General features: G+C 39.8%; 1 protein-coding gene across 5 annotated transcripts in view; it reads right to left on the bottom strand.

The window, feature by feature from the left end:
* Nucleotides 1-12,983, bottom strand: part of TTBK2 (tau tubulin kinase 2) — a 210,421-nt gene that overhangs the window by 33,827 nt on the left and 163,611 nt on the right. For all 5 annotated transcript variants that reach the window (XM_049899717.1, XM_049899718.1, XM_049899719.1 and 2 more), the window contains one exon: nucleotides 6,688-6,845. In XM_049899717.1, the coding sequence (XP_049755674.1) occupies nucleotides 6,688-6,845 (158 nt within the window). The remainder of the gene's footprint in view (nucleotides 1-6,687; nucleotides 6,846-12,983) is intronic.

The following is a 12,983-nucleotide window of genomic DNA, read 5'->3' as shown; positions in this document are numbered from 1 at the left end:
CAATATAATTCATTTATTGATGCAAGGAATGACAACAGACACGACACATCTGGGCTATATGGTAAACCAAATATTTACTGAAGAAAATTTCCTCTACTGAAAGAGAAAGGCAAATGACTTGAGTGTTTGAACTCAGGAAGCTCAGTCCACTAGCCTCATATTTTTTCCCCATTTTAATCACTGTGTTCTTCTGAATCCTTTTTCCCTTATGCCTGGCCACCATTTTGCTCTGCTCCCACTACCCCAATGCCCTGGCATTTCCTTCTCCCACTCCTCAGGAAACCTGTACAAACTGCTTCTACTTGTACTCAGAATCCTAGTTTCCCTCTTATCTCGTGTTCCAGCATACACTGCACATCACAAGGCGCTGTCCCATCATCTCCACACAGTTGCTCTTCCACATGACCCAGCTTCCTTTCTCACCCTTTCTGTCCCCTTTGCAGTTTAGGTACCTTTTTACTCCTTCCATAGTCATTATTTCCTTCCTACTCCTGTAACTCTGATCCAGATCTAGAATTTGAGATATGGAAAGAAAGAATTCTCTCCCAAAAGATTATATCATGCTCGAGAATACAAAGGAGTGAGAAAGTGTATGTGAGAGTCTTATCGGCATATGGTCTGTGTACACAGGCAAGCTGTAAAATACAGAAGCTGATTAGGGAAAAAAGGAAAGAGAAGTGTGGAAGAACTGGAGTGATGTCAAGAAAAGTAGTAAGAATGGTCATCATTTTCATATTCCCATTCCTGTTACCCAAGGCAGGGGTCCACAAGTTAGGACCTATGAGCTGAATCTGTCCTGCCCACCTATTTTTGTAAATAAAGAATTACTGGGACATAACCACGCTCATTTGTTTACACATTGTTTATGGCTGCTTTTGCCCAACAATAGCAGCCATAGTGGTGACACAAAAACGTATCTTGATCCTTTATATTACTGACCCAAGGTATTTTCTTATTATCTGAACTTTCGTTCTTCCTCTACTAAGAAATTCAGTGAAGCGGGTCATGCACGGCCAGTTTTTCTCTTTAACACAGATTCTCCAGGGTTTTCCAGGTATCCTTCCATATTATTTGCAAATAGAGATAATCCAGAGGTTGGCAAACTTTTTCTTAAAGGGTCAGGTAGTAAGTGGTTTACGCTTGTGGGCCTAATAAGTAGGCAAGATTCATTGAAGGGCCAACAGTATGATGAGTGTTCACACAGTCTCAAAGTATTTTCTTACAGATACTTATTACTTATGAAGAAAAAAACAGTTAACTTCACAATGGAGAAACCTGGCCAGCACTGCCGCAACCAAGTGATCAATGTTACATCATCAGTAATGAGACATATTGACATTCTGCACCTCCTTGTTTAAGGCTATCGATTCAGTGCAGTCAACTTTCCTCCCATCTTTGCTTTAAAAGTATTCCATAGATTCTGATGTGTTGTGTTTTATTTATTTTTTAAAATGTGCTTTAGGTGAAAGTTTACAGCTCAAGTTAATCTCTCATACAGAAATTTATACACATATTGCTTTGTGACACTAGTTGCAATCCCTATACTTTGACAGCACACTCCCCCTTCCCACCTCAGTTTCCCGTGTCCAACCAACCAGCTCCTGTCCCTTTCTGCTTCTCATCCTGCCTCTGGATAGAAGGTGCCCATTTGGTCTCGTGCATCTGCATGAACTAAGAAGCACACTCTTCACGAGTGTTATTTTATGTTTTATAGTCAATCTAATCTTTGTCTGAAGACTGGGCTTAGGGAATGGTTTTAGCATTGGGTTAACACAGCATCCAGGGTCACGGTTTTGGGGGTTCCTCCTGTCTCAGTCAATTATGATGTATAGTGTTTTCATTATCACTATTTTTTTTCTACAATTTCAGTTAGTATTTTCCCTTTTACCTATGAGTAGTTTAATAGAAGGTTTTAAAATTTCTGAGGGTCCTTGTTTTTGTTTGTTGTTGTTAGTAATTTCTAGTTTTATTGCAGTGTGATCAGAAAGGTGTTGCAGTATTTCTACTTTCTGGAACTACTTACTTTTTCTTTGTGACCTCATCAATATCTGCCCAATTTTTGTGACTGCTCCAAGGGCACTTGAGCAGAAGCTGCAATCTCTATCATCAGGGTTTCGAGTTAGAAAAATATGAATAAGATCTACCTTATTAATCATGTTGTTTAAGTCTTCCATCTTCTTATTCTTTGTTCACCTGGTATGTCTTGAACTGAGAGTTGTATATTCAAATCTCCAATTAGTGTGTTTCCATGTCTCCACAAGATGGACCGACACAGGGGCTGCAACAGTGGGTTCAAGCATAGCCACGATTGCGAGGAACGTGTGGGACAGCGAAGCATTTCGTTCTGTTGTATCTAGGGTTGCCATGAGTTGGAACCAATTCAATGGCACCTAATAACAATCTATGTCTCCTTGAATTTATCCCCCAGTTTTTGCTTCCTAAAGGTGGTTGCTGTGATTCTGGTGTCGAAATACTAATAAACGTTACATTCCAACTGTGAACTCTGTGTGGCACTTAGCCTTTTTTACTTTTAATGCTTTTCTTGGTTTAAATTCTACTTTGTCTGATAGTAGGATCGTAGGATCGTACTGGTTTCTGTTTCCATTTGTTTGTTACATCTTTGTCCTCTTCTAAAAGACTGTTTTTATTTTTATTAGGTGTATACAGCATATGTATGTTGTTGTTGCCAGATGTCGTTAAGTCGGTTGACTCATAGCAACCCTATGCACAACAGAACGAAGCACTGCCCAGTCCTGCACCAGCCTCAGAATCATTATTATGCTTGAGCCCATCGCTGCAGCCACTGTGTCAATTCATCTCACTGAAGGTTTTCCTCTTTTTTGCTGACCCTCTACCAAGCATGATGACTTTCTCCAAGGACTGGTTCCTCCTGGTAACACGTCCAAAGTACTTGAGACGAAGTCTCGCCATCCTTGCTTCTGAGGAGCATTCTGGTTGTACTTCTTTCAAAACAGATTTGTTCATTCTTCTGGCAGTCCATGGTATATTCAGCGTATGTATATATATAGCTTTGTAAATTAAACTGAAAAGCTTTCTTCCTTTAGTAGGGAAGTTGGATCCATGCATATTTATTTCTATGACTGATAAGTCTGATTTCAACTCTGCCATAGTATTTTATTATTGTGTGTATTTTACTTATAAACTTCGAAAGTTTGGCTTTTTGTTCTAATTGCTACCTTTGGACGTAAACCTTTTTAAATAACCTTAGTTCTGTTTTTTAATTTAACCTTTTGCTATTGGGTTTCTCAGTTCTGATTGGTATTATTTTGTTTTTCTTCTTTAAAGACCCTAACAATACAAACGTTATTCCTTCTTTATCTCTCATTTGCACTACTTTCTCTCTGATTCTTTCAAAATATTTACCTCATTTCCATTCTACTGGATTTTTTTCTGCCCTTATTCAGTGCCTCTTATTAAATTTTTCATTTGAATCTATTCTTTGTGCACTCTATATTCTTCAATTGAGGTAATTTCTGCTTTTTCTTCCATTTCTTTCCTGTGTTCAATCATCTCTCATTTCATTTCTTTCCTGCATTCAATCATCTCTCATTTCATTTCTTCCTCTTTACTTATTTATTTCTGTTCTTAGTTTTAAAATTTCTGATTCAAGATGGTTTTTCATTATTTTCAAATGCTTGAATCTACCTAATTCCATTTAGGGTTTTGTTTTCTTCTTCTTCATGACTATTTCACTGATGGAAATTTCCTCAGTTGATATACATTGAATTTCATTTTCTGATTTTTTTTGCAGTAACCCTGTATGGATCTTAATCTTTTTGTTCATTTTTGTGGTATGATTGTTTTACAAATTTCATAGTTAAAATGGTCCTGTTTTCTGTCAGTATAGCAATGTGGATTTTTACTTATTTTGCTGATCAGGGGAAGTTTCTGTGCTCTCTGATTCTGTAGTTCTTCTTTGTCTTGTAAGTCACTAAATTTTATTTTCCCTTTTGCCTCTCTGCCAGTTTACTGAATTTCAGCACCAAATTAATCTTTTTTGTCTGCTCTGTGAAAATGGATCTGGGCCCATTAAATATTCTCCTTTTCAAGTTGGCACTGGAGCTTTGTCAATAAAGGGCACCAGAGGGACATTACAGAAGGAAAGCTGCCTCCAGGTTCCAGCGTGCTCCTTTAGCAAGCTGCTCCAGCAGTTGAGCGTTTCCCGAGGATCAGGTTCCTGCAGCAGCGTAGCCTCTTCAGTGCTTGTCTCCTGTAGCAGTAGCATGGCCGGCTTCTCTAGCGCCAGGCCTCTACAGTGCACAGCTAGCAGCCACCAACAGCTTCCCTGGCTAACTCCCACTTCCCGACAGTGTTGTAACAAAGAGCCTCTGGTAAGATACACCCTAGTGAATAGTCTTCTCTATCATCCTAGAGGGCAGGTTTTCAATAAGTTCTGGAGGGCAGATTTCTGGTCAGCAGCCAAGTTCTCAACCACTGTGCCACCAGGGCTCTAGAAGGCATGTTTCTGACAAGTTCCAGAGAGGTCTCAGCCCTGAGGATGACGGAATGCTGCTCTTCCTTGGGCGCTCAGTTTCAGTCCCCGGAGTAGTGGCTACCCCTTATACTAGCTTTTCCTGTGTTCTTTACGGTTCTCCTTATTTCTTACTAGCCAATCCCTCATTATTCCAATTTCCTGTTAAAGAAAGTAACTCCTTATATCAATTTTCCCTGTTCAAATTACGGTGTGGTTTCTCTCTCTGGACCGGACCCAAACTGATACATTATCTTTTTTCCTTTACCCTTCAACTGACAGTGTTTCTCCTTTCTTTTTTGCCTTTTTTCTTCCGCAGAAGCTCTGTGTTCCGAATCTCATGTATTTTTCTTTCCCTGTAGTTCACACTCTCGTCTACCTGGGACATTTTTAGTGTTTTCATAGTTAGGATGGGCTTAGGCTTTTTGGTGGTAGCTTTAGAACAACCTTTGGCCCCATTTGCGTCTTCTTCACAGTTGATCTTAGTCTGTCTTAAGTCTGTGGCAAAGTGGGGCGAGCAGGAGTGTGAGAGGTCCAGCGCCAGCATTTGGCGCTGTTTTTTTTCTCTTTTAACTTATAGCTATTGTGAAGTTTGGGCATCTTCAAGTCGTGCTGAGGACATGGTTTTTGTGAAGTTTTATTTTTCCTTTCTTGTTGCTCTGTGCTGTTTTGGAGGAAATACTGAGAGATGGGGACCTCAACTGCCTTCCTTGTCTTCAGCTATCCTGAATTCCTATCACCTGGAGCTCTGCAAGTTTGAGGCTTGAAACAACAATCAAAGAGAAGAAAGGCAAAGCAAAAAGACAGGAAGTAAAATTCCTAGACTGACTCTGTCACTAATAATTACCTAAAGCTGGATGGTTTACTTCAGTGTTAAGGTTATTTCCTCATCTGTAAAATGGGGTGGCTGGACTAGGGCAGTGGGTCCTGAATCCAGATAAGCCCTACTCCTAGGCATTCTGATTCAGTAGGGTGGGGGTGGGTCCCAGGAATGGACATTTTAAACAAACACCTGTGGTGATTCTGATGTGCATTTAGGTGTCACATTTAGCAGCCTTAGGCAAGACAATCAGTGACATCATCTGGAGTTATATGAGCCTAGGCAAGCTGTTCTGAGACAACAAGCCCTTTTAATATAAAATTTTTTTCTTTTTATTACTGTTAAAATATCTCAATTAGCTTATGTTGTATGAAGATTTTTCCCTGTTCACTTTTTTTTTTTAAACAAAATAACTCAAAGACATCCCAAACCCACTGCTGTCAAGTCGATGCCAAAGACATCAGAGCAGGTAAAAAATGGGCTGGGGAGGGAAGAGTGAAGACAACAACAAAACACACACACACACACACACACGGGGAACTACATGCGATGCACGTAGAGAAGAGGGGGAAATACACCATAGCCCGTTCCCACTTCACTCTGAAAATTAAATCATTCTTAAGAGAAACACTCTGCATGTTTTGGTCCCACTAAACTTAAAAAAAAAACTTAGGCAACAAAAACTAAACCCATTGCCGTCGAGTCGATTCTGACTAATAGGGACCCTATAGGACAGAGCAGAACTGCCCCACAGGGTTTCCAAGGAGTACCTGGTAAATTCAAATTGCCGACCTTTTGGTTAGCAGCCAAACTCTTATTAACCGCTGTGCCACCAAGGTTTCCAAACTTAAGCACAGTATACCCAAAATCCGTTGCGGCCAAGTCGATTCTGACTCATAGCTATCCTATAGGACAGGGCAGAACTGCCCCATATGGTTTCCAAGGAGCAGGTTGTAGATTCGAACTGCTGACCTTTTGGTTAGCAACCGAGCTCTTAACCACTCGTACCACCAGGGATCCAACCACAGTACAGTTAGATGTAACTGTGGCTCATTCTTTCCAGAGTCCCATATATTCTTCAGCAGTAAATGCAATAAATGCCCCTCCTGATTTTGAATAACACCTACCATAAATTTGACATCTACAAGTCACATAAGCTATGAGCTCCCACTTCATAGTATGCGCTATTATTACTTTCTAGGAAAATACTGAACAAAAGTATACACAACAGCAATGTCAATTCAAGGGAATCCAAAGCATTTCCCCTATGTCTGGACATTCGGTGATCTGGGGGAGTCTGGATGAAATACAAGACATTTCTACTAATGCCACGCATCCAGGAAAGAGGCTGCTGAGGGCTCTGCTTTGGTCGTACCCGATGGCGGCAGGGGTCACGCGGGTGTGTAACTGAGGAGGTGTAGAAGTGGTGGTGGTTGTCAGGGAGCCATCAGTTCCGGTTTTCTCCCAGTCAAAAGGGTCACTCTCAATCACACCAAAGGTCTTGATGCTGTTGTCAAACACGGAGGTAAGAAGCTAAACCACAAAGAAAAAAAAAAAAGTCAATAGTCACTTTGCCCCATAAGAAAAAGCACTCCAGACTCATAAAATGGTTTTGTAGTATGATTTTCTTTAATAAATAGTTGATGGTACAAATCAGAGAAATTTGAATAAGGACTATATGTGGACGATGACATTGAATTAATGTTGCTTTTTCTCCAATGTGGTGCTAAGTGTCGTAATTGGGTAAGAAAATCTCTCTGTTCTTGGAAGATGTACAATGAAGTGTCACGGTATTCATAATGGCTTGGCGGAAGGAGATGTGATATGTGTGTGTGTATGTGTTCTTGATCATTTTTTGGTGGGGGGTGTAAAAAAAGGGAGAAATTTTATATGGTTCACTCTAATATCTAGAGATGGAACAATATGATTGGTGTCAACAGGTGGTCTGTCTAGGCATAGAAAATCTCATTGTGCATTCTTCCAATGTTCTGTGTGTGTACATATAGAAATTATCAACATGAAATCTGCCCTGTTTTATACATATGTGTATATACACATTTGTCTTTAAATTACTAAATTTTGATGTGGTCTTGAAAAAGAGCTCACAAAGACCATCCTTTACTATAGCCACCATTTTTAACTCTGTGTTTATGGCTTCATTTTCTACTTATCATTTTCGCTTACTCTCTTAGTATCCTATCCTTGGAGTTTCTCTGTTTCTATCTTCTTAAGTACCTTTAGGAATCATACCTATTTTAATTTCTAAATCTACTCTTCCCCTATTTATTGTTTTGAATATTGCCTTCCCTAGATGCTTTATGTCTCAACACCAAATCTCAAGGAAAAATTCAGATTGCTTGAATTTTCATTTAATAAACTCAAATGTCAACTTGTCTGTCTTCTATTACAAATAGCAGAAACTGACTGTAACCATTTCTTCTGTAGCATTATTAAACTCTCTTTCTTCATTTCAATTACAAGACTCTAGATATACCCCATTTTGACTTCTGCGATACCCTTTTACTTGAAATTTTTCCTGTAAGTTTTGATCTCTACCTTTCCCCTCACTTATTAGATAAATGAATTGGGGCAAATTTCTTTTGTGAGCCTTAATCTTCCCACTTGTAAGCTCAATTGCTGCAAGCAGTAAATGAGATTTTACCTAATATGCAGTCAATAAAATGTTACGCATATCAGAATCATCTGCTCTTCTAATTTTGCCGCTTCTGGTTAATTTTAGGAATAAATTATTTTCTGCATTATTAGCTTCTGATACTGGTAATAGCTTTTACAAATATACTTCTATTTTTCTTTGTATACAAAAGGATTTAAGGCAGCAGTTTTCTTAGCTGGTCTCCCTGTCTCCACATATTTCTACTACTCTAATTCATCCTAGCCAGTTACTAAAACAATTTTCCACTAATATTATTTGAATCTCATTACGTCCAACAAAGAAACTATTACTGTCATATATTCAACTTCCTCAGACTTTCATTCAATTCCATCAAGTAGCCTCTTGTGCTCTCTAACTTCACCCTTTAAAATTCACTTTTTTAAATTGTGCTTTAGGTGAAAGATTACAGAGCAATTAGTTTCTCGTTTAACAGTTACTACACAAATTGTTTTGTGACATTGGCTGCCAACCCTGCGATGTGTCAATACTCTCCCCTCCTCTACCCTGGGTTCCCTGTTTCCATTTGTCCCATTTTCCTGTCCCTTCCTGGCTTCTCTTCTTTGCTTCTGTATCATATACATGACTGAACTACAGAGCACATTCCTCATGTGTGTCACTGTTTGCTCTGTCTAATTTTTAGCTGAAGGGTAAACCTCAGGAGTGACCAGTACTGGGTTAAAAGGGTATCTGGGGGCTATCCTCTTAGGGTTTCTCTAGTCTCTGTCAGACCAGCAAGTCTGGTTGTGTGTGTGTGTGTGTGTGTGTGTGTGTGTGTGTGTGTGTGTGTGTGTGTGTGTGTGTGTGTGTGTGTGTGTGTGTGTGTGTGTATGTGTGTGTGTGTGTGTGTGTGTGTGTGTGTATGTGTATGTGTATGTGTGTGTGTGAGAATTTGAATTTTGTTCTACATTTTTCTCCCACTCTGTCCCGGACCCTCTATTGTGATCCCTGCCAGAGCGGTCGGTGGTGGTAGCCAGGCACCATCTAGTTGTTCTGGGCTCAGTCTGGCAGATGTTATGGTAGTTGTGGTCCATTAGTCATTTGGACTAATCTTTCCCTCATGTCTTTGGTTGTTCTCATTTTCCTTTGTTCCAGCCAGGATGAGATCAGGAGATGTATCTTAGATGGCTACTCCCAGGCTTTTAAGACCCCAAACCACTGCCGTGGAGTCGGCTCTGACTCATAGCAACCGTGTAGACAGAGCAGAACTGCCCCCTAGAGTTTCCAAGGAGCACCTGGCGGATTTGAACTGCCAGCCTCTTGGTTAGCAGCTGTAGCACTTAACCACTATGCCACCAGGGTTTCCGCCAGACACTCCTCAACCATAGTTGAATGTAGAACATTTTCTTTAAACTACGTTATGCCAGTTGAGCTAGATATTCCCTGAGACCATGGTCCCCAGCCCTCACACCAGTAGCTCGGTCCTTCGGGGAGTTTGCATGTGTCTGTGAAGCTTCTATAACTTTACCCTGCTCAAGTTGTGCTGACTTCCCCAGAACTATGTGTTCTGTCTTACCTGTCACCAAAGTTAGCACTTAACTACTATCTAGTTAGTGTTTTTCCCTCCCTACCCCACCCCACAGGGTCGCTATGAGTCAAAATCGACTCGACAGCAACAGGTTTGGGTTTCTGGTTTTACCCCTCCCCTCCTTCGTAACCATCAAAGATTGCTTTTTTTTTCTGTGTAAAACATTTTTATAATAGTGGTCTCATACAGTATTTGTCCTTTTATGATTGACTTTGTGATTGATTTATTTTACTCAGCGTAATGCCCTCCAGATTCATCCAGGTTTAGAGATGTTTTGCAGGTTCATCATTGTTCTTTGTCATAAAACTCACTTTTCTTTATCTAGCCAGTCTTTTTTTCTGCTTCCTAGTTATCTCTGTGCCTATCCTCATTCTATGAACTCTACCCAGAAGTCAACCTCTAAGGTTCCTTTCTATTTTATTCTACCATATTTATCTTAAAATTTATTGTAAGCCTCACCTCCTCCCAGGAAACCCAACCCATGGCCATCAAAATCAACAATTACATACTCAACTGACACAGTGGAAAGGGCACGACTTTCGAGTCAGACAAACCAGAACTCAAATCCTAGTACTCTACTTAATAATTATGTCAATTTAAGTTTCTTTTTTGTTTTTTTAAATTATAAAGTAAAATTTTCTCATGGTAAGAAAATTCAAATAGTAGTAAGGAGTATAATGTAAAAAGTAAAAGCTGCTCCACTTTGCCCAATTTCTGGTCTCATTCATCAAGAGGTAATAGCTTCTCATTCCACTGTTAATAGATTGTTATACATCCTTTCAAATAAAAAACCTGTATCCTACAGAAACTTTTTAATGCATGTGCAAATACATATTTGTGTACTTTCTTTTTACACAAATATGACCATACTGTATTTTTTTTCCCTCCTTGTTATCCACTGGCCATTCCATTCAGTCTCCTTTTGCTGGCTTCTATTTTTTTACCTAACTTCTGTAAATGTTGGAATACATGAGGGCTCACTCAGGCCTTGGCCAACTTCTCTACTGAGTAAGGGGTCAGTAAACTTCTGCACATGGACCGAAAGTAAATGTCTTAGGCAAAACTACTCAGTTTTGTTATTGTAGAGTGAAAGCAGCCATAGTCATTATGTAAATGGGTGAGCATGGCTGTGTTCAAATAAAACTTTACAAACACCTACATTTGAATTACTTTTACATGTGATGAAATATTACTCTTCTTTTGATTATTATTAACCCCTTAGAAATGTAAAAAACATTCTGAGCTTACAAACCATACAAAACCAGATGGTGGGATGGATTTGGCCAGCAGGCTGTAGTTTGCCAACCCCTGATCTAGATTCTAGCCTATCTCCTATATGATCTCATCCAGTCTTATGACTATATGCTGATGATTTCCAAATTTATTTACACACACACACACACAACACAAATGCCAACTTAACATGTCCACTTGGAGGTCTAACCAACATTTTAAACTTAACAGGGCCAAAACAAAACATTTTTTAACAGCTTTATTAAGATTTAATTCACGTATCATCCAATTCACTAAGTTAAAGCCAGTCACTCAATTTACTTTAAAAAGCATTTTGCATATTTACAGAGTTGTGCATCCATCACCACCATCAATTTTAGAGTATTTTTATTATTCCTAAAAGAAACCCTGCATCCCTTATTCACCACCCCCGAATCCTATCATCTCCCCGGGATCTTCCCCAACCCAAGGCAAACACTAATCTACTTTCAGCCTCTATGGATTTGCCTGTTCTCAACATTTCAAACAAATGGGATCATACAATATCTGGTCTTTTGTGACTGGCTCCTTTCACTTAACATAATGTTTTCAAAATTCATTCAAGTTGCAGGATGTACCAGTACTTCTTTTTATTGCTGAATAACATTCCATTGTGTGCATATACTACCTTTTACATACCCATTTATTAACTGGTGGACATATGGCTTGTTTCTACTTTATGGCTATTATGAACACTACTACTATGAACATTCATGTGCAAGATTTTATGTGAACATACATTTTATCTCTCTTGAGTATGTAACTAGGAGATGAATTCCTGGATCATAAGGTAACTCTATGTTTAACTGTCTGAGGAACCGCTGACTGTTTCTAAAGGAGACACACCATTTTACATTCCCATCAGCAGTGCGGTTCCAATTTCTCCAGGACTCACCAATATCTGTCTCTTTGATTACAGCCGTCAAGTAGGGAGGCAGAAAGCGTGAGGGAAAGCCTTGATAGGATGGACGGACACAACAGCTACAACAATGGACTCAAATGCACCGACGATCATAAAGAGGGCGATCATAAAGAGGGCGCAGGAGCAGGCAGTGTTCGGTCTTGTCATACAGAAGGTCACCACGAGTCAGAGGTCACTAGGCGGCGACTAACAACAGGAAGTGTGAAGTGGTATTTCATTGTGATTCTGATTTGCATTCCCTAACTTAATGAGCCCTAGTGACACAGCGGTTTAAGTGTTTAACAGCTGAGAGAAAGGTCGGTGGTTCGAAACCACCAACCACTCCCCGGGAGAAAGATGTGGCAGTCTGCTTCTAGGGAGATTTACAGCCTTGGAAACCCTGTGCAGTCCCTATGAGCTGGAATCGACTCAACAGCAGTGGGTTTTTAATGACTGATGATGTTGAAAAGCTTTTCATGTGCTGGCCATTTTTAGACTTTTTTCGGAGAAACGTCTATTCAAAGACCAGACCTTAGACCCCTCTCCTAACTCTAAAAACCAAGGCAGCACTTGCTTTAAATATGTGTGCACTTAGACTGCTAAGCACTCCGCTGGAACTGTGCTACAACAGAGATGACCCTAATCATTTTTTATCCCAAATACCCTTTTATCATGGAATTATTTTCTTACATTTATCACAGTGTTGTATTTCCTAGAAAATGTATCCTATGGCATTGGGTCTCAAATTAGAAAGTTTGTTGCTATGGCGGTGATATTAGAGACCAGCAGCAGGGGGCAGAAGGATGGAGGCCACAGAACAGAAGAAACAGAAGGAAAGCTAAAAGCATTGAGGCACTAAAGGCAGAGTTCCTAGTGGGAACAGAAATCGGACTGGGTAGAGCTCTCCAGATAGTTTAAAGAGTACAACACTTCTAATCTAGCAAAATTTCTAATTCAGGACCAGAGTAGTTCTAAATAACTAACTTTAACAGATGGGGAGAGTAGAAAAAAACCAAGGACTCATTTTTATTTGTAACTGAATTCATTATATCACATTTGGCCAAGATAAATAATAAAACTAAAAAACTCCAACTCCATTACTCATTTGAATAGATTTGAGAACAATATTCATAGATTTTACATAGATAAAAAGCGCTTGTCTGCTAGCTGAAAGGTTGGTGGTTCAAACCCACCCAGTGGCTCCACAGGAGAAAGACCTGGCAATCTGTTCCTGGAAGAAGGACAGCTTCGAAAACTCTGTGGGGCAGTTCTACTCTGTCACAAGGGGCTGCTGTGAGT

This window comes from Elephas maximus, chromosome 10, assembly GCF_024166365.1.
Source record: "Elephas maximus indicus isolate mEleMax1 chromosome 10, mEleMax1 primary haplotype, whole genome shotgun sequence".
NCBI lineage: Eukaryota > Metazoa > Chordata > Mammalia > Proboscidea > Elephantidae > Elephas > Elephas maximus.
This window is presented reverse-complemented; position numbering and strand designations above follow the sequence as displayed.